We start from the raw sequence: 20,543 nt of genomic DNA on the forward strand, positions 1-20,543 counted from the left end.
TCCCTGTCCTTGACAAGGTCATGGTCCAGGCAGAAGGCAGGTGTGAATCCAGCGTCCCGTGATGCAAGCCGGGTTGGGGCGTGGGAACCAGAGGCTGGCCCCAATGCAGGCGTGGGCAGGACCGGGGGAGACGTGCTCATTTATCTTGCGGGCTTCCCCGCTAGGCCTCCCACCCGAGGCTATGTCTTGGCTGTGGGTCCTCAGCTCCCAGCGGGAGGTACTCACAGGGTGGCTGGCGGAGTGAACGAGGGAGCGAGTGAATGGGTGGCTGCTGCCTAGACCCCTGCCCCGCCGCTCCCGGGCTCTAGACCAGGCCGTCCCAGGTGCGCCCAGGGGGAGGCTGTCTTGTGGCCTCCTCTTTTCCTTCGCACGTCTCCGATCTGGGCCCTGAAAGGCACACCCCTGCCCCCCACCCCACCGGCCTGGCTGGGCCACAGAACTGTAGGCTGTTGGGTAAAGAACCCGAGCTGTCCTGGTCATGGTGTAGCCTGTGTTGACAAGACGAGGAAACTGAGGTCCCAGGGTCGGGGGAGGGCTGTGGGCCAGGGCTGGGTTGGAGCCCCCGCTGGGCCAGTCCCGGTGCAGCCCTCTGCTGTGCCCGGCCTGGCTGGGTATTTATAGTCTCTGCTGGTCTATATTAACACCGGGGCCTGCAAAAGAGGCCTTTGCAGCCTTTTGCATCTAAGGATGGCTTTGAACCCCCCGGGGGCTGTGGAATCAGGGCTCGCCCCCATGGGAAGGGGAGAACGTGGTTTCTCATCTTTCCCTTCGAGGCCCTGGGGCTCACGCTGGGCCTTTGGCCTGGAGAATCTTTGCCAGCCTGGGCCTGGGCTCAGGCCCCGCTTTGGTGGGTTCGAGGTCTTTGTGGCTGGTTCTACCCCGCTGTCCTCCAGCTCTGCAGGGAGACCGTTTACACAGCACGGGCCCCAGGGCATGGGCCGCGTGACTTTGGGCAAGCCGCCTCCCCTCTGAGCCTCAGTGTCCGCATCTGCAGAGTTGGGCTTAAGTCTCACCCGGCTTTGCGCGTCAGGCACGGAGCACTCGATGCTTGTGAGCTCCGAGTCCGTGTTTACGTTCCTCCCGTCTCTTCTGGTTCTTGTCCCCAAAGGCCCTCAGAGGCTGTAGGGACTGGACTCTCATCTCCGTTGGACAGCTGAGGCCATTGAGGCTCTGGGGTGGCCTGACTTTCCAGGGCCATGCTGTCTGTTGGGGCACAATTCAGACTCCTCTAAGTCCGAATGTTCTAGCTTCCCAAACCGCCACTCCTTCTCAGGGCCCGTGGGGTCCTCGGGGCAGGCCGGACTCCTCACCCCACCAGCTTGGTTCCCACCCCCGTTGCCACGGGGACAGCTCCACTAACTCTATGCTTCTCTTACAGAGCAGAGACGACTGGCCGCCCTGAGCGCAATTCAATTCAACAGACATTTACTGAGTGCCTACTATGCGCCAGGCCTTAGGCTAGGCACTGGGGTGGGGAGCAGAGAGGAAGATGGGGTCCCGTCCTCAGGTAGCTCCGGGCTGGGGGAGGGCCTCGGAGAAGACTGGTAAGGGCTGAATGGCTTGACACCGGGAGAGAAGCTGCATGCAGAGCTGGAAGCAGCAGGGATACCTGGGTTCAAGTGCATGCCTGGAGAGCTGCTCGTCTGTGCCTCAGTTTACCCATCTGTAAAACCGGGGGGGGGGGAGGTGAGGTGGAGTGAGACGATCTCTAGGATCCTTCCAAGATTCCATGGGGATGGAATCAAGGGATGGGGGCAGGGCAGGGAGACCACTGTTCTCCCTGCACAGAGGAAATCTGAAGGCTTCTCGGAGGATAAGGCATGAGGTCTGGGCTACAGGGGGTGGGGAAGGGTGGGAATGGCACCCCAGGCTCAGGAACAGTGTGAGCAAAGGCCCAGAGGACATGTAGATGGGCATCCCCACAGCTGCCCAGGTTATGAAGGGATGTCATGGGGTATGAGTTGGGGCAGGAGAGGGGCCTAAGGGCAACATGTTGGGGTGTGAGCTTATTCTGTGGGCTGTTGAGGGTGGAGAGTCAGGAACAAATGATCCTGCTTTGTCCTGCCCCTTCTTCTCTCCTTTCCCCCTGGGGGTACACCTCACGATCATGTTTCCATAGGACCTGTGGCCACTGCAGTGTCCGCACTGTGCTGGGCACTTTGCAAGTTAGTCCCCTTTGCAACCCTATAAAGTGGGCATTAACAGGCCCCATTCACAGATGAGGATCTGAAGGCCGAGAGAGGGAAGCTTCTCGCTCCGTGTCATGTTGTGATCCCCAAACCTCCTGCGCTCCTCTCACTGGCTCTCACGGAGGAATTTCTCTGTCCTGTATGACATCTCCCATCCTAGGACACCCCCCCCCCCAAGCTCTGAGGAGTGCCTGCCAAGGGCAACGCAGTTGGGTTTGGAGGCGAGGGCGGGAGGACCCCCAGATGTAATTAGCAGGATGGGTGTTCTCCAAGAGTGGAGTTTCTGCCCCCACAGCCACCCTCTGAGATGGGGGGGGGAGGCAGGGTCCCTTCCCACTTTACAGATGGGCAGGCTGAGGCCCTGGGAGTCATGGGGCTAGCTGAAAGTCAAACTCAAGGACGTGACACAGCCTGGGCAGGGAGCCCCATCTCCTATCGTCTGGCTGAGGCTGGAGGGAGATTCAGTTTCCCTGAGATCTGGGTGACCCCCTACAGCCCTCACCAGGAAGTGGAAAAGACTGGCACTGGAGTCCAGACCTGGGTTCAAATCCCGGTTTTCGACTTGCACAAACGGTGTGATCTTGAGCAAGTGGTTAATTACTCTGAGCCTCGGTGTCCTCACCTGTAACGGGAGAGAGCGGACCGCCTTCATTCAGTCGTTAATAGATATTTATTGAACACCTGCTGGGTGCCTGGTGCTGGGCTCTAATGGAGAACCTGGCCCTCCCTGGGTGAATGCAGCCCAGGAGTAAAAAGAGCAGTCCCGATTCTGGTGGTGATGGAGAAAACCCTGGGGGCTGCGGGAACCCCCAGGACGGGCCCTTAACCAGACGGGTTTACTTGGCTGAGGAGGCAGGAGGGCCGGAGAGGAGGGCAGGAGCTCGCTCCGCAGGACCCCAGGGGCTGGCTTCCCAGGTCGTCTGTTGGAATCTTACTAGATCAATAGGGAGCCAGGGAAGACTTTTGAGGAGGGGAGTGCCACGCTCAGCTTTATCCTTGAGGAGGCTTGTCCTCTGCCTGGTGGAGGATGGGTTGAAGGAGGCCATAAGATTGGAGACACAGAGACCAGTGAGGGTGCTGATGGCGAAATTCATCCTGGGCGAGGAAGGAGGCCTTCCGGGTGTGGAGGGGCTGGGCAGCTGCGGGCTTCTGGCTGGCTCAGGGCAGAAGCAGGAGTGGGGAGTGGGCAGGCAGTGGAGGGGGACAGGAGGCAGCTGGGGTGGAGGGCTTGGGCCTGGGCCGCACCTAAGGGATAACAGAAGCCTTGGGAGGGGCTGAGATGCTGGGTGGGGGTGGGGAGCAGGCTTGGCGGGGGGCGGGGGGGGTTTGCCGAGGCCAGGACCTGGACCTCAGGGGAGGCCCTGCAGAGGAGCCCGAGGGGGAGCTCAGGGGAGGTAGGAGGAGAAGTCAGGTGTAGGGACTTTGGGCTGTCCTGCCCGGGGGGGGGGGGGGGGGGGGGGGCAGAAGTCACAGGCGTCAGGCGCTTTGCCCAGTGCCAGGCCCACGGGAGGGGCCCAGGAGGGTCAGTTCCCCACGAGCAGAACCTAGTCTGTCCCCTCGCCATCCCATCCCGAGGAGGAAGGTGTTGGGAAGGAGAAAAGGGAAGAGCATTTGCATGCATAACAAGGCTGAAGTGAGGGAGAGAGAAAGGGGGAGCAGGAGATGAAAAGAAATTACCATACGCCAGGATCTTGTTATTCAACCCAATTTTCAAAGGACCACAGCTGTCGCACTGAGATAATCCGTTAATTATAACAGCCATTGTGCTTTGGCAATGGGAGAGAAACCGAGGCTGGGGAGCAGGCAGAAGGCGGGGGTGGGTGCAGGCCTTTGGGGGGGCCGGACCTGTGAGAGGGGACAGGGGCAGGCGGAGAGGGGTGTATTGCCCTTGAGACTGAAAGGAAGACACCGTTGAGGGGCCAGGCCTCCTCCCTTCCTGGCTGCCGTCAGTAGAGCAGTGGGTGGCGAGGACCTGCTGTGTGCCGGGCACTGTGCCTACCCGCACCCCCCAGCCAGTCCACTATAACCACACTAGCGGCCCCTGACTTTATTGAACACTTACTATGGGCCAGACTCTGCTCTGTAGCTGCTCGCTCCCGCGCTCTAAGGTAGCGCCGTTCTAGTCTCATTTTACAGAAGAGGAGACTGAGCCTCAGAGGGCACGCTGTGGGTTCAGGGGCGGAGCCAGGATGCAGCTGGAATCTGGCCCACCCTTCCAGGAGAACATGAGGGGGTGCCGGTCTCCATGGCTTGCCCTTGAGTTTCAGGACTAAGGAATTGTAGCAAGGTATAGGCCTCAGCCTCATCATCAGAGACCCCCCAGGATGACACACCCATGCTGTTGGAGGGTGGCTTGGTGGCCACGTGCCCTGGGCCATGGTTTCTGTGCAGCCGGCAGTCATGGGGTGCCCCCGCCCCCTGCATTTCCGGGGCTTTTCCAGCATGGACAGAGCTTCCTTGTTCTCTGATGCCGCAGCTGCAGGCCCCTGGGGGCTCCCCCCCCCCCCCCCCCCGCTCCAGAGAAGCTAGTCCCAGGGCCAGGAGAGGGACCCCTTGCCTCTGCCTGCTTCATGGTGGGGATGGGCTGCGCCCCTGGCTGGCTATAGGCTCTGGGTGCTGGGGCCTGCGACAGGCAGTGGGCCCAGGTGAGCAGAGTGAGAAGGGAACTTGAAATCTGTGGGCGGAGGGGTGGGAGCAAGGGGCCATTCCAGAAACTCCAGAGCCCTTTGCTGCAGGCCCTACTCTGGGGGGTGATCTTAAAGCTGTCCCTGGGGTGTGGCTTCCTCAGCAGAGGCCTCGCTCGGGCCTCCTGGCATCCACAGCAGCCTTGGGTGACAGTGTTTTATGGGGTAGGACTTGTGTTTGGAGCGAGTAAACCTCAAACCTCAACAGGAACCCCAAACCTAACCCAGGAGCCCAGGCAGCATCATTGCAGAGCCAGGGGTCCCCTGAGGCGACAAGCAGATCTGGGAGATTGTATGGGTGCTCCCCTGGTTTGGGGTCCCCACCCCATTGGGTCTGCTTGGAGCTAAGTGGGGCTTTGCTCTTGGGTCAGGGCAGCTTCAAGTCCTCTAGAATTGGTGACCCATGGAGACCAAGATGCAGTAGACTTTTAGGACCAAGGAATTATAGGTAGGTAGAGAACTCCTGAGCCCCAGACTCCTTATCAGAGGCACCCCAAGATGACAGACCCATGCCATTAGAGTGTCTCAGAGCTTGAAAACCCAGAGCCACAGAACAGGGAGGACAGGGGTCGGAGGGAAGCAGGGACGAAGGCACTCTTGGGTCCCAGACCAGGGGGCTCGTGGGATCCCTCCCACCCCAAGGCTGGGATTCTAACTGTTTCCATGCTGAGCTTCCCTCCGTGGCTGGTCTCATAACCTCCAGGGTCAGCAGGCAACTCAGCCAGAGAGGCAGGGAGGAGGATGGGCATTTGCTGTGTCCTTGCGGAGACACAGATCCTGGGCAGCCAGAACTTCTCGGTGGTTCCGTGGAGTCCAGAAATGGGGATGTTTGAAATGAAGTCACCCAAGTTTTCAATATTGGCAATTAATTTAAAAAAAAAAAAAAGCTTTTTAAAGCACTGTCCAGATGAAACAGGATCCCACAGCATTCTTGACCCAGAGCCTGGTGCCACAGAGGGCCAAAGCCACTGTGTAGGAGTCGTGAGACCTCAGTGTCCTCCTCTGTAAAGTGGGAATGATAATGGTACTGCCTTCTAAGGCTGTGCCGTGGATAAATGAGCTAACGTGAGAGGTGCTTAGGCCCAGCCCGGGAAGGAGCCAGGACTCTGTCTTCACCTTGCCCCAGGCTGCTTATCCCTCCCCCGCCAGGCTGCCTCCCAGGGGGCCGCACTCCGAGCCACTGGAGCTTCCCCTTCTCCCGGTGGGCTTCGGATGTGCCACCCCACTTTGGGACCGCCCTGAGGATGTTGGCAGGCAGGGCATGTTCACCCCTTGGGGCCCTGGAGGAGGAGCAGGCAGAGCTGGGAGGTCAGGCCTGGCCGGTGCCTGGTACATAGTAGGTGCTCCATAAATGTTTATTGAATGAATGAATGGAGGCCGTGCGGGCAGAGGCAGCCGCGCGTATGCAGGCACTGGTGAAAGAGCGGGTCCAGTGGAGACTGGTGAGTAGTGCCCGGGGTTGCAGCTGAGCGGGGCCTGGGGTTTGCTGGAGCCAAGGCCAAGGGGCCAGCAGGGGCCCAGTGGGGGGCTGGTCAGGGACTAGGTGGGTGGGGGGGGGTCAGGGGCCAGGTCGGGAGGCAGGGGTCAGGTGGGAGAGGTGGGGACCAGGTGCAGAGGTCAGACAGGGAGGCAGGGACCAAGTGAGGGGGTCGGGGGTCAAGTTGGGGGATGGGTCAGGTAGGGGGCAGGGGGCAGGTGGGTATGTCAGGGGAGGGCAGGGATCCGCTGGAGGAGGTGGGGGTCAGCTGGGAAAGGCATTCCTCTGAATAGCCTGGTGGATTCTGGGAAAGCCAGAGATAACCCCTGGGGTGGGACTAGGCGGTGAACTTTTAATACAGGTCACCCTTGGCTTTGGGCAGGATCACATGCTCCCCCCAGTGCCTGGTGGTGGGTGGGGTGGGTGCTGGGCTGCTCGGGGCTGGGGAGTGGGTGCCAGGGAGTGGGCCGTGTAAGCTGGGCCATCTGAGAAGAGCTCTCCACAGAACCGGTGTCGGGCCTCTCTGGTCAGCTACTGGGTAGTTTTTCAAGACCAAAACCTTTTGGTTGAAACCTTCCATCTTCCTGCTTATCTCCTCCCACTGAGGCCTGGACACGGCGGATGCGACAGCCCTGGGAGCAGTGGGTTCAGGGGCGATGACTCAGTGGGCTGTTTATAGAGGGCTTTGGCGGGGGGGGGGTTCCCAGTAAACCAGAGAGACGCCAGTGCCTGGCTGTTCTCCCCCTGCACAGACGAGGAAACTGAGGCCCAGAGCGGTAAGGTGCTGCCCTGCCCTAGGTCACACAGTGAGCCAGTCAGCAGCGCGTTGCGACAGCCAAGAACACCATGGAAGAGCCAGAGCCCCTTCCCTGGCCAAGGTGACCGGGCTTGGAGGCCAGGGCTTGTATGTGGAGGCTGTGCAAACCCAATTCACCAGCCACCCCCCCCCCCCCAGTAGCTCTCAGCCCTTGCTGCTGTTGCTGGTGTGGTGTTCTCATGAAGCTCTTCCAGGTGGGCTGGAAGCTTGGTGAAGGCGGGGCGTGCATATCCGCTTCGGTGCCAGGCCCCTAGTAGGTGGGCGGTGGATACGCGCCGCTGTGTCAGGAACGCGGGTGCGTGTGCTGCTGGGCCGCAGGGGTGAGCGGCCAGCCTGTTCCCCGTGTCCCCCGTGACACAGATACGGATGCCGCCGTGGTCTGCTCGCCCAGCCCCGGATGGCGCGGAGCCGGGAGAGAGGGCCGAGCTATCGAGGGGCAGAAGCTGGCTCCCCCGAGATGCGGAGCAGCTGTATGGAGGGCTGAGCCTAATGAGACGTGATTGAATGGGGGTACACGGAGCCCGGCACCTCGGGCGCGGCCCACACGCTTACTGCCCAGAGCTGCCTGGGGACGGTCAGCACACTGGGGCTACCCGGCGGAATGTGTGAAGGGGCCCGGGGGTGTGGTTGACGTCTAGGACGAGGACACAAGGCCCGAGCACACTCCCGCTTCTCCAACGGAATGTGGTGCCGAACCGAGGGAGGCAGAGGGCCCTGGTGCCCATCATGGCTCGGACCGCGTTGGCGTGATGCTGGGCTCCCTCCAGGGGACACATTTTAGTGGGGGCCTTGACAGCAAGCATGACCTGGGGCAGCTGGATCCAAGAGCTGGGGACTTGAAATCATGGGGGAGCAAGAGGGGTAGGGGACGTGAGGCTGTGTAGACTGGATAAGCGGACTGGAGGGGCGCGAGTTAACTGATGAGCAATATGGGTGGACCCCTTAAGGGATGCTATTGGCCTTGTTCTCAGCCCTCAGACCCATGAACAGAGGCACGAGGAGTCGGAGTTGGCTCTGTAATATAAGAAGAAACGTGCGTCCATCCGAGCTGTTCAAGAAGGCTAGAAGTAGCTTCAGATGGGCGCTGAGATGCCTGTCACGAGGGGTATGCAAGTTGGGGAACATTACCTCTGCAGGAATTCCAGAAAGTCTGATAGTTCTAAGAGCTCAGGCAGGCCCAGGTTCCCCGCTATGTGGTCTTGGGCAGATCACGGCACCTCTCTGAGCCTGTTTACTCATCCATAAATGAGAAGCATAAGGGGAGTCATGAGGCTAACAGGAAGGCTCAGTGCGTTTCCTGCACCCCATGAGCACCCCATCAGTGGGGCCCCTCCCTCTGATATGTACCATGCTGTCTCAGTGGAGTCAGGGACCCCAGGATCTCCCTCTGTGCTCTGTCCCCATCCCTAGCCCCGAGGTCTCATTCCACACATGGCGTTCTGAGCACCTGCTCCATGTTTGACCTTGTTCTAGGCATGGAGGTTAATTATAGTTGCAAACGAAATAAAGCCTGCTTTGATTTCATGAAGGGGTGGGTGAGTAGGGTGGCTGATAATAAAGAACTAAATGATGTCTGGTATTGTTGAGTCCTATGAAGGGACCAAAGCCAGGTTTGAATGACCAGTGAGTTATCTCAGATTTGGTGTCGGGAAAGGTGGGCTTAAGAGGGGAGCAGTTGACTAGAGACCTGAATGAAGTGGGGGTAGTGGCCTGTGCAGACATGGGGGGTAGGAGCATTCTAGGCAGCGAGAATAGCATGTGCAAAGGCCCTGAGGTAGGAGTGTGCCTGGGGATTTGAGGAGCATAGCTGGCCTGGAGTAAGTACTTCGTAATGATAGAGAAATTGAAGTTTCTCTTGGCTTGTGGATACTTTCCTGATAGGGAGGAAGGTGCCTACGCAAGGGGTCCATGTCCAGTCCCCGCCATTGGCCCAGCTCTTTAGAGGAAGCTAGGGAAGGAGAGAGCCTCAGTTTTCTCATCTGTAAAATGAGGCGGATAGCACCAGTCATGCAGGATTGATACAAGATTCAAGGACTGTACAATGTCAGCCAAAGGGATAGTTATGACCATCTTACAGGTGAGGAGACTGAAGCCCAGAGAGGTTAATTAAGGTACCGTGTGTCACACAGCTCAGCATTCAATCCCAGGACCCTCTGCCGTCAACATCCATACTTCTTACTCTCTGCCCTGCAGCTGGGGCTCACTGTACCTGAAATCCAAATGGTTTACCTACCAAATGGTAGCTCAGTGGTGAAGGTATAATTATCCCATTTTACAGACGAGCAACTGAGGCCCAGAGTGACCTGCCCCGGGGACCCCCAGTGTGGTGGAGGCAGCGACAAGTTTCAGTGTCCAGCCCCCAGAGGTGGCGGGCTTTGTCCCAGAGAGCAGAGGGGTAGTAGCCCATCTCTGGGACCTGTGGCCTGGTTGCTGTCTTTCAGCAGACAGAGGTGAGGCAGCCTGCTGCCTGTCCCAGGAGTTCTGGCTGGGTCCCAAGAGTCCTCAGTCCTCGTAATCCTGGGTGATGGCATTGACCCAGACAGTGACAATGGTACCTCAGGGGACCTTGGCCAGCCTAGCCCAGGGAAGAGCCCAGGCCAGGGCTTATCTGCTGCTGCAAATGAGATTTCCCCAGTCAACCCTCTGGTCCCTGCTCCTGGGAGGCTAGAATGTGGACTGCATCCCTCCCCCCGAACTGTTCCCCAGATCCCACCACCAGTGTCCCCATGGGAGCCTTCTGCCCTGTATGGTGCATTTGTCTCCCCCATGGCCTGGGGCTTCAGGGGAGCCCAAGGAGATAGCAGGTGGCTCTCCCCATGCCATGCAGATGGAGAAACAGGTTCAGAGCTGGCCAGCCCTGCGTCTCGCCTTCCCTGCTGACCCTGGCTCCCCCATCTCCCACCTATCCCCCCTCAGCTGGGGGACACTCCAGCAGACCTTACCCTGTCCACCCATGTACCCAGCCCAGGGAGGGGGAGCCCTGGCGAGCAGCCCTGTGTGCCGGACAATGTGCTATGCACCCTGAGCCGTGTTCTGGGTTAGCTGAGGGGGGGGGGCGCCCCTGTGGGGCAGTAAACTCCCAGAAGGGATTTGAGGTTGGTAGATCGAGATCCACTTCCACCCTGGGGCCTGAGCCTTAACTGCCGCCAGCGGCAGGTGACCCTTCCCCGGTCCTGGCATCTGCTTCCCCTCTGGGAAGGGCTGGGACTGGGTTGAGCAAGGGCCCCTCGTCCTTCCAGCTCTGAAGGTCTAGGATTCGGAGTCCATGGAGGTGCCCGGAGCCTCGTGGCACCTGGAGGAGAAGGGCCTCCAAACCAGCTCGATCAACCCGTGGCTTCTGGGGGGCAGTTGCTGAGGCCCAGAGACAGGGGTGGGGGTGGGGGTGGAATTTGCTGAGAGTGACTCACGTTCTGTGGCTCTGAACTGAGACCCCACCTGAGCTGTGCCCCTCAGACCCGTCAGGTCTTGCTGACCCTCCTTCCTCTTCACCATCCAAGGGTGTCCCCATGACAGGGGACATCTGTAGCCAGCTAGACTGGGGGCCCACCCCAAGATCCCTCTGCAGTACGCCGCACCCCCCAACTTGGCCGTGTTTCTTTTCTGTGCTGGGGGGGGGGAGCTGCCTCTGCACGGGCCAGAGGTCATTTGTCCCTGCCACACACGTGTGCACCCCGGGGGCAGGCCCAGTGCGTGGGTGGGGGAAGGGAGGCTGGGTCAGCTGGGAAGGTGGGAGGCGGGGCCAGGCTTTCCCAGGTGTAACACCCCTGGTGCAGGGTAGCAAAGGCCTCTGCTTCCACCTGAGCTGGTCCCCTCTGCTTCCGCCCCTCCCTCTGAGCTGGTCCCCGACTGCATTTCGGCCCCCCGGATGGGTGCGGAGCAGGCTCTGTGCTTTCCATCACCTCCCTGAGCTTCTCTGCTGATTGGTTCCTGTCTCAGACGCTCGCTCTCCATTCATTTCCATCCTCTGTCTCTCCCCGCTTGGCTGTCTTGGTATTTTGCTTTCCTATCCTGCTCAGCCCTGGCCTCCTGTTTGCAGCTCCCTCACTCCTTCCTTTCCCTCCACCAGCAGTCCCCCCCCAGGAGTGGGGGGGTAGGGCCCTGCTCCTCCTGCCAGCGTGTGTGCTGGGGCATCACCATGACCATGAGGCCCCCCAGCTCCAGGTGTGAGCCAGCAGCCCTCCCCCACACCTTGAGTGGGTGTGCAGCCGGGTGGGGGGCCAAGTGCTGCTCTCAGCACCTTCTTCCCCTTGCTGTCCCCCTTCCCTGGCTGCATCAGGCCTCAAGGGGTGGTGGGCAGGTGGCCCAAGGACCGGGACCGAGTGGCTGATGCACACACGGGAAGGGGTGATGGGGAACCTCCTCTCCTTTGGTCTGAGTCATGGGAGGGGTGGGAGGGTGAGGGGAGCTGGGCTCCAGCCCAGGACATCCTGGAGACCAAGAGGAGCAGGAGAGAGGGCCACGGGCAGGGTCACCTTGAGGGCTCGGCTGCACAGAGCTCAGAGTAGCTGCGGTGGGGGCTTCTGTCTACCCTGGACTGTTTGGGAAGGGAAGAGGTGGGATAGGACTAGCCCCTGTCCCTAAGCCTGGACCCTTCTCCTAGTCCCCCCCAGCCTCTTCACATTCCCTAGCATGGCCTTGGATTGCCAGGGGCTCCAGCCAGCTCAGCTTTGCCCTGTACCCCCTGGGCCTGGCTGGGGGTGCTGGCTTGAGCAACTCAGAACTGAAGATAGGGGGGTGGGGAACAGGGGGGCTGCTCTGTGTGGCTGAATTGCACATGCACACACATACATCTACGTGTGGAACACGCATGTGCTGAAACATGTTGACGCATAAGCAGGTATATGCCTGTGTCCCCAAGATGCCCCTACGTGCACCCCTTCCCCCCCCACAAGTGAGCTCACCTTCACCCAAGAGCACTCCCATAGCAGGTTACATGCACGCGTCCTGGGTGTTTGCTTAGGCACGTGTGTGCACACACGGCTGCCTGCACATCCGTCTGCTTGCACACGTCTGCTTGCACACCCCTGCGCTGGCGTTCTGAGTCAGTGCACACCTGCACGTGTACCTGCATACAAATGCGGTCCCCAGACATTCCCAGCCGGGGGGGGGGGGGTTGCACAGAGGGCTCTCTGACAGGGTGAGCTTGGCCACTCAGTCTCCGCCAGTACAACCTCGTTGCCTGGGGCAGGGGAGGAAACTGAGGCCCTAAGGAGCCAGCAGCCACGCCAGCTGGGAGCGCGGGTCTCCGGACTCCAGCTCTGCGGCCGCACGGCACGACCAAGGACAGAAATGCTCTCTGCTGCCCGTCCCTGCCCGACTGCCTTGTGTCCCCTCATTGCCACCCCCCCATCCCCGCCCCATCCCCGCCCGGCAGCTCAGCCCAAACCAGCCCTGCAGGGGACTGGGAGGTGTGAGTCCGCCTCACCTAGAGGTCCTGATCATCGCAGCTTCTGTCACTGTGTCCACCTTTAATCCAAGAGGTCATCGAATGCCCTGTTCCCCTGCCACCCTCCTCAACAGAAACTGCCTGCCTGCACTGCTCTGGGGACTGTTTCCCTCCCTGCTTCCCTCTCCTCTGTTCCTGCCCTCTGGGGCTCAGGGCTGTAAATTGGTTTTGCTTTAACAGCAAAGGTTTAATACATTTTTTTTTCTTTTCAACGCACTGTCTCTCCTGGAGTTTCCTGGGAGGAGGTGCTGAGTTAGCGGTGGCTCTTGTGAACCGTCTCTGGCTTTCTTTGTCCAAACGTGGATTTCTCTGGCCCTATCTTCATGCCCCTGGCCACTGCCCAGGGCGAGGGGAGTGCGCACGGGGCTCTTCCTGCAAATCGAGAGAGCCTTGCGGAGGAGCTGGACCCACATCTGGCTGAGCGGCCCCTGTCTGGCTTGCTGGGTGACTGGGGCAAGTCTTCGCTGGTCCGGGGCTCAGTCCCCACCTGTAAAATGAGGGTCTGCTGGCTGTGAGCCCTATGCCACCAACACTATTCCGCGGCATCTTGGGTGTGGGCAGCATGGCTCACTGTACTTCTTCCCCATCAGACAGCCGGGCAGGGACCTGGTCCCCATTTTACAAACTGGCAACACATTCAGAGATGGTTCGTTCCATCTGGCATCATGGAGGGGGCTCCAGGCCTCCTGACTCCTGGTGCCTGGGGAGCCTCGATCCTGGCCCAGGCTGTGCTGTGTGACTAGGGGCAAGGCCCTGCCCCTCTCTGGGCCTCTGACTCTCCAGCCACAGAGGAGACGTGGGGCTTCGGCCACACTGTTTGGGATGCCGTGAGCTTCTCCACCTGCCTGAGGCCTATACTCTAGGATCAGGCCCTCTAACGGAAAGCACTTTAAGGACGTGATATCGGGGTGTGTCTGGCTTCCCAGACTCTTGCCCTCTCTCCCTTGGCTCTGCTCCCTCAGGTAGAAGGAGTTCTCCGCATGCCCTCCCCCTGTCGGAGACCCCCGGCTTGGGGGGCCCACAGCCATGCTGCTCCACTCCCCCTCCCCCATGGAAGCTGAGACAAGGGAATTATTTTTGGAACAAGAGCGGTTACACAACAAATGAATTATTTATCTTTGGGCATGGAGGGGAGGAGGCATTTTGCTGGGCTTCTTAATTCTTTTCCTGGATTGGAAGGTGCCCGCCTTGCTATGTGGTCGTGTGTCTGTGGGCCCATTTGTCCAACATAAGCCCGTCCGTGGGCACGCTCCGGTGTTCTGGCTCATGCGAGCGCCTGTGGGTCTTTGTGCAAGCAGGGGGATGAGTGTGGACAGGAGCGCTGGGGAGTGTGTGTGTGTGCGCACGTGCACCCATGCGCGCCTGAACTGTCACTGTCCAGTCTCCCTTCTCTGCCCACTGTTCTCAGTTCTGTCCCCGTCCCTACTCCTTGTTTCTTCTGTCTCCTTCCTTCCAGACCTCTTGGCCCCCTCCTCCCTCTCTCGCCACCCACCGCTCTCCCTTCTTTTATGTGACAGGGACCCCAGTGTGTTGCTGGCACCAAGGACCCCCCAGTGGGAGGGGGTAGAGAAGGGACAGGGGCCCGTGCTGGAGCTTTAGTGGGGCTGCTCTGAGCTTTCACTGATCTGTCACCCCCTCTCGGTGCTGCCTTTCAGGAGCCAGGTGACAGATGGGTCTCTTCCTTCCTGCCCCGTCTCTCGCGCTCCCTCCTCAGAGCTTCACTCTCCAGCCTCCCGTGGGCATCGTGGGAATCGTCTGAAGTTCTGAGCCCAGAGCCGGAGGAGGAGGAAGAGGAGGAAGAAGAGGAGCAGGAGCAGGAGAGAGAGGAAGTCAAGTCTCGAGAGCCTGTGCACCTTCCTGGAAACAGGCGGTGGGGGTGTGTTCCGCTGCGTGTCCCCGTCCTGGTGGCCCCCACCTGCTGGTAGCGCCGCGGAGGACACCCCCTCCCCAACCCCACCATCGGCCCCTGCCGTGTCTGCTTCACCCAGGGCCCCCCGTGCCGGGGGGTCGCCCCCAAGATGGTGGCGGCCCCGGGGAGGACTGTGCTGCCAGCCCCAGCCTCCCGCCGCTAGGTGCCCCCGCGCCCCGGCCCCCTGTCCCCCCGAGCCCGGCCTTCCCGGGGGTGGCGGCCGGCGCCATGCTGCGCCTGGGGCTGTGCGCCGCCGCGCTGCTGTGCGTGTGCCGGCCAGGCGCCGTGCGCGCCGACTGCTGGCTCATCGAGGGCGACAAGGGGTACGTGTGGCTGGCCATCTGCAGCCAGAACCAGCCGCCCTACGAGACCATCCCGCAGCACATCAACAGCACCGTGCACGACCTGCGGCTCAACGAGAACAAGCTCAAGGCCGTGCTCTACTCCTCGCTCAACCGCTTCGGGAACCTCACCGACCTCAACCTCACCAAGAACGAGATCTCCTACATCGAGGACGGCGCCTTCCTGGGCCAGTCGAGCCTACAGGTGCTGCAGCTGGGCTACAACAAGCTCAGCAACCTGACCGAGGGCATGCTGCGCGGCATGGGCCGCCTGCAGTTCCTCTTCGTGCAGCACAACCTCATCGAGGTGGTGACGCCCGCCGCCTTCTCCGAGTGCCCGAGCCTCATCAGCATCGACCTGTCCTCCAACCGCCTCAGCCGCCTGGACGGCGCCACCTTCGCCGGCCTGGCCAGCCTCATGGTGTGCGAGCTGGCCGGCAACCCCTTCAACTGCGAGTGTGACCTCTTCGGCTTCCTGGCCTGGCTGGTGGTGTTCAACAACGTCACCAAGAACTACGACCGCCTGCAGTGCGAGTCCCCGCGCGAGTTCGCCGGCTACCCGCTGCTGGTGCCGCGGCCCTACCACAGCCTCAACGCCATCACCGTGCTCCAGGCCAAGTGCCGCAACGGCTCGCTGCCCGCCCGGTCCGCCAGCCACCCCACACCCTACTCCACCGACGCCCAGAGGGAGCCCGACGAGAACTCGGGCTTCAACCCCGACGAGATCCTCTCGGTGGAGCCGCCGGCCTCGTCCACCACGGACGCGTCGGCGGGGCCCGCCATCAAGCTGCACCACGTCACCTTCACCTCGGCCACGCTGGTGGTCATCATCCCGCACCCCTACAGCAAGATGTACGTGCTGGTCCAGTACAACAACAGCTACTTCTCCGACGTCATGACGCTCAAGAACAAGAAGGAGATGGTCACGCTCGACAAGCTGCGGGCGCACACCGAGTACACCTTCTGCGTGACGTCCCTGCGCAACAGCCGCCGCTTCAACCACACCTGCCTGACCTTCACCACGCGGGACCCCGTCCCCGGCGACCTGGCGCCCAGCACCTCCACCACCACCCACTACATCATGACCATCCTGGGCTGCCTCTTCGGCATGGTCATCGTGCTGGGCGCCGTCTACTACTGCCTGCGCAAGCGGCGCATGCAGGAGGAGAAGCAGAAGTCGGTCAAGGTCAAGAAAACCATCCTGGAGATGCGCTACGGGGCGGACGTGGATGCCGGCTCTGTGGTGCACGCCGCCCAGAAGCTGGGCGAACCTCCCGTGCTGCCCGTGTCCTGCATGGCCTCCATCCCCTCCATGATCGGGGAGAAGCTGCCCACCTCCAAGGGGCTGGAGGCCGGGCTGGACACACCCAAGGTGGCCACCAAGGGCAACTACATCGAGGTGCGCACGGGCACGGGCGGGGACGGCCTGGCCCGGCCGGAGGACGACCTCCCGGACCTGGAGAATGGCCAGGGCTCGGCCGCTGAGATCTCCACCATCGCCAAGGAGGTGGACAAGGTCAATCAGATCATTAACAACTGCATCGACGCCCTCAAGCTGGACTCGGCCTCCTTCCTGGGGGGCGGAGGCGGCGGCGGGGACCCCGAGCTGGCCTTCGAGTGCCAGTCCCTCCCCGCGGCCGCCGCCGCCGCTGCCTCCTCGGCCGCGGCCCCGGGGGCGCTGGAGCGGCCCAGCTTCCTCTCACCCCCCTACAAGGAGAGCTCCCACCACCCGCTCCAGCGCCAGCTGAGCGCCGACGCCGCCGTGGCCCGCAAGACCTGCAGCGTGTCCTCCAGCGGCTCCATCAAGAGCGCCAAGGTCTTCAGCCTGGACGTGCCCGACCACCCGGTGGCCGCGGGGCTGGCCAAGGGCGACTCCAAGTACATCGAGAAGGGCAGCCCCCTCAACAGCCCGCTGGACCGGCTCCCGCTGGTGCCCGCGGGCAGCGGTGGGGGTGGCGGCGGGGGCGGCGGCGTCCACCACCTGGAGGTGAAGCCCGCCTTCCACTGCAGTGAGCACCGGCACAGCTTCCCGGCCCTGTACTACGAGGAGGGCGCCGACAGCCTGAGCCAGCGCGTGTCCTTTCTCAAGCCGCTGACCCGCTCCAAGCGGGACTCCACCTACTCACAGCTCTCCCCCAGACACTACTACTCAGGTTACTCCTCCAGCCCTGAGTACTCCTCCGAGAGCACGCACAAGATCTGGGAGCGCTTCCGGCCCTACAAGAAGCACCACCGGGAGGAGGTGTACGTGGCAGCCGGCCACGCCCTGCGCAAGAAGGTCCAGTTCGCCAAGGACGAGGACCTGCACGACATCCTCGATTATTGGAAAGGGGTCTCGGCCCAGCAGAAGCTGTGACCCTCTCCTTCCCGGTGAGGCCGGAGGGGGAGGGCGGGGGGGCACACGGGGAAGGGCCCGGCAGCCGGGGCGGGGGGAGGGGGCGGCGCCGGGGGTCGAGGCCGAGGCCGAGGAGTGGACGCACACGCACACCCGCACGCACGCACCCATGCACACACCTGACCACCACCTGACTGTGAACCACCACCACCCGACAATAACGGACAGGAAAACAAAGACACGTTCTCCTTAAAGTTTACACACTGATACCGAAACCAGTCGTCTTTACTGTGCTGCCCAGGGACTCTGCTGGGGTGTGCGGGCCTGGGGGGGGGGCGGGGCGCAGGCCAGGAAGCCAGAAGGGAGTGTGGGGTCTGGGGCTCGGGGACTAAGGGACAGGTTTGGGGGCAGAGGAGTCTGGAGCAGAGAGAGGGTCCCCCTCACTCTGGGGACAGGTCACTTGGAGATTTAGCACCAGACAGACATCGGGCCTCATTTCCTTTCTGTTATGGCTGGGGAAACTGAGGCCCAGAGAAAGGAGGTGATAACCCCAGGGCCACGTGGCCAGTTAGGCAGTTTCCCAACTTCCCAGCCCAGTGCTGTCCCCCACCCTTCATCCGCCCACCGCCCCCTTCCAGAGCTGTGGTCTCCTGGGGCTGAGGGACTTGAGAATCAGGCAGGTGCTTTTCCTTTCTAGAAATCCCCATGGCCACGCCCCCAAGCGTGGGGCTGTGATTCATCACGCTGGGGCTCCTTCGCCCCCGCCCCCCCACGCCAGCACCCAGGAGAAACGGGAGGTCTTGCTTGCAAGAAAGGAGCAGAGGCACGGGGCCATTCCACCAGCCCCCTTCAAGTGTCTTCCAAGTAGCCTGGGAGCTGCTTCTGGGGTCTGAAGAGAGAATAGGTGGGTCCGTTCCCACCGCCTCTCAGGTGCAGGCCCCGTTGCCCCAGCCCCCCAGCCTCTCTGGGCCTCTAGGACCCCTACTCATCCCAGAAGGGCAGCAGTGAACTGTGATGCCTGGGAGCAGTAGGGAGGCAGGGTATAAGGGGGGGTCTTCCTGCTTGTGCCCCCACATCCTGGCCTCCCACCTGCCTGACCCCCATTATGGGATCTCGGGGCAGCACCTTGACCTGCCCAGGAGAAGGAGGGCTTTCCCAGGCTTACTCACCCACCACCTCTTGGCTGCCCATCCCTGCCCCACCCCCTGGCCAGAGGGGCTCCCATGTTTCCATGGAAATGGCCGCTCCTCCCCTTGCTGACCCCCACCCAACATCGAACAAAGCACAAACAGTGAGCACCACCCCCCCTGCTTGGGGGGGGAAGTAGGCAGGTTCTTGGGGCCCCTCCCTCTCCCTGGCCAGCTTCTGTCGCCATGGCAACCCAGGGCCTGGCAGTTGGGACTGTTGGGCTCCTGGGGGTTCTCTCTCAGTGTGGGCGGCAGAGGGTGGTAAGGGAGGGCAGGGCCAGGCACCTGCGGCCTTTCTCAACAGCTAGGGGCTTTCAGGGTCGAGTCTGGGGCGGGAGGGGGGGACAGATCGGGGTTCCTGAGACTGTGGGGGCTTGAACAATGTCGGGGTGCTGAGGGGCCCTTCACCTTTGATTAGGACGTGGGCCAGTGGGGGGCGGGGACAACTATAGCCTTGCCCACCTGCTGACGTGCTCCTTGGCTCCCCACCCACCTCAGGATGGGGAGGAGCCTACTCAGCTCCCCCCATACCCCTGCCAGAGACCCCCAGCCTCTGGCCTGTCACCCCTGTTGGGTTTCCTGAGATTTGGGGAGTGTGGCTGTGGGGGGACGGTGGGCACTGGGGTGGGACCAAGACCTGTACTGTGTGTGGGGGGGTTCTTGACCAAGAAAGCTAGTGCCATCTCCTGGGTTGGGGGGGGAGTCTAGCGACCTTCCTGCCAGGGGTAGAGTCTGGGGGAGGACTGTTGGGGGGTTGCTGGGGCTCAACTGAGCTCTTCTCTTACACCCACTTGGGGGACAGACCAAGCCCAGGGCTCACTTTGGGGGTGACATTTGCAAAGGAAGGACTGTTCTTCTGGGGAGTAGAGAGGAGGGGGCCAGCCTGGATACGCAGAGCAGGCCTCCCTCAATCCCCGAAAGCTGCCCCCCCAATCCCTCCTCACCCCAGATTGGCAAAGCTGAGAGGAGAAAGCAGGCAGAGCCAGCGGTGTGAGAAAGCAGATTCCTGTTATATTTGCATGACGATTTTACTGTATTTTTCTGAGCAAACATCTGTCGTGTATGTGCCAGTTTGTCCAGACCCCCAGGCCCCCCTCCCCGCCGCCCCCTCTTGCCCACATTCCCTCTGTTGTGATCTGACAAGCAGCTCTTGAAACCTGGGGAGGGCCAGCTCTACAAAAGTCCCAAAACAGGTGCCACCGAAACGCAAGCCCTGCCCGCATACCCTTCTTCTGTCTCTCTGAACGTTGGGCCCTTAAGTGCCACCTCGCCCTGTGGGTCCCCAGTTTCATGCCCTCGCCCCTTCCCCTCCTTCCTGCCAGGGAAGGGAGCATGGGGGGGGGGACTTCTTTGTCCCACTGGCTGTCATTTTTCAGAAGAAGACGTCTGGGGGAGGTGCCGAGGAGAGAAGGGCTGGGTGACTTGGCCACCAGGGTTGGGGGGGGGGGAGCTACTGCTGAATCCAGGGGGCTAAGAACTTGGGGCTTCATGGGTGCCCTTATGGGGAGGCTTGGGAGGAACCCGTGGCAGGAGCCAGACCCCAGGGTGGGCCTGGTCTCCCTGGAGATGGGGCTTCCCGCGGGGAGGGTTCCCAGCAGCGGGAGAGGGAGCCCCCCACCCTTGCCATTCCCCCATCATTCCTGGTTGAAGATGACCTATAAAAACCTCAGACCATCTTACTTCGGGGGCTTTAAGGATACGTCTCCATCTTAACAGCGAGGGTCTTGCCCCTCCTGGAGGTAAACCAACCTTCCCAACCTAGATCACCCGAATCTTTGAGGCAGACTAGGATCTAGCTCGGGCCTCTGGCCTCCTGGCCAGGCGGGATCTTCAGCTGCCCGGCCAGGCCCCTTGATCTGGGAAGGGGGCCAGGGCACTGTAGCCCACCTGGGAGGCTTCCCTGCGTCTGTGTCCTGTGTCCCTATTCAAGATCATTCTTCCCCAGCAGGGGGCAAAATATTCACGAAAGACAAATGAACATTTATGTCACCGAGTCCGGCTGCCTGAAGCCCTGTGTTTGTAATGGCGATGAGCACGGTGGGCCTGGGCCGCAGCCTGGGCAGATGGGGAGGGCAGGCAGCCAGGAGAGAAGGGAAGGGAGGCAATGGGGGAAGGGGGCAGGCCAGCGGGAGGGAATGTGGGTGCCGTACCCTGGACC

At 61.5% G+C, this 20,543-nt stretch overlaps 1 protein-coding gene across 1 annotated transcript in view; it reads left to right on the forward strand.

Moving 5' to 3' along the window:
- Positions 1-17,219, forward strand: part of ELFN2 (extracellular leucine rich repeat and fibronectin type III domain containing 2) — a 50,971-nt gene extending 33,752 nt beyond the window's left edge. The window contains exon 2 of the mRNA XM_044380971.3: positions 14,269-17,219. Within this exon, the coding sequence (XP_044236906.2) occupies positions 14,751-17,219 (2,469 nt within the window). The 5' untranslated portion in view covers positions 14,269-14,750. The remainder of the gene's footprint in view (positions 1-14,268) is intronic.
- The last annotated feature ends 3,324 nt before the right edge of the window (positions 17,220-20,543 follow it).

This window comes from Ursus arctos, unplaced genomic scaffold (genome assembly GCF_023065955.2).
Source record: "Ursus arctos isolate Adak ecotype North America unplaced genomic scaffold, UrsArc2.0 scaffold_21, whole genome shotgun sequence".
In the NCBI taxonomy this organism is placed as follows: domain Eukaryota; kingdom Metazoa; phylum Chordata; class Mammalia; order Carnivora; family Ursidae; genus Ursus; species Ursus arctos.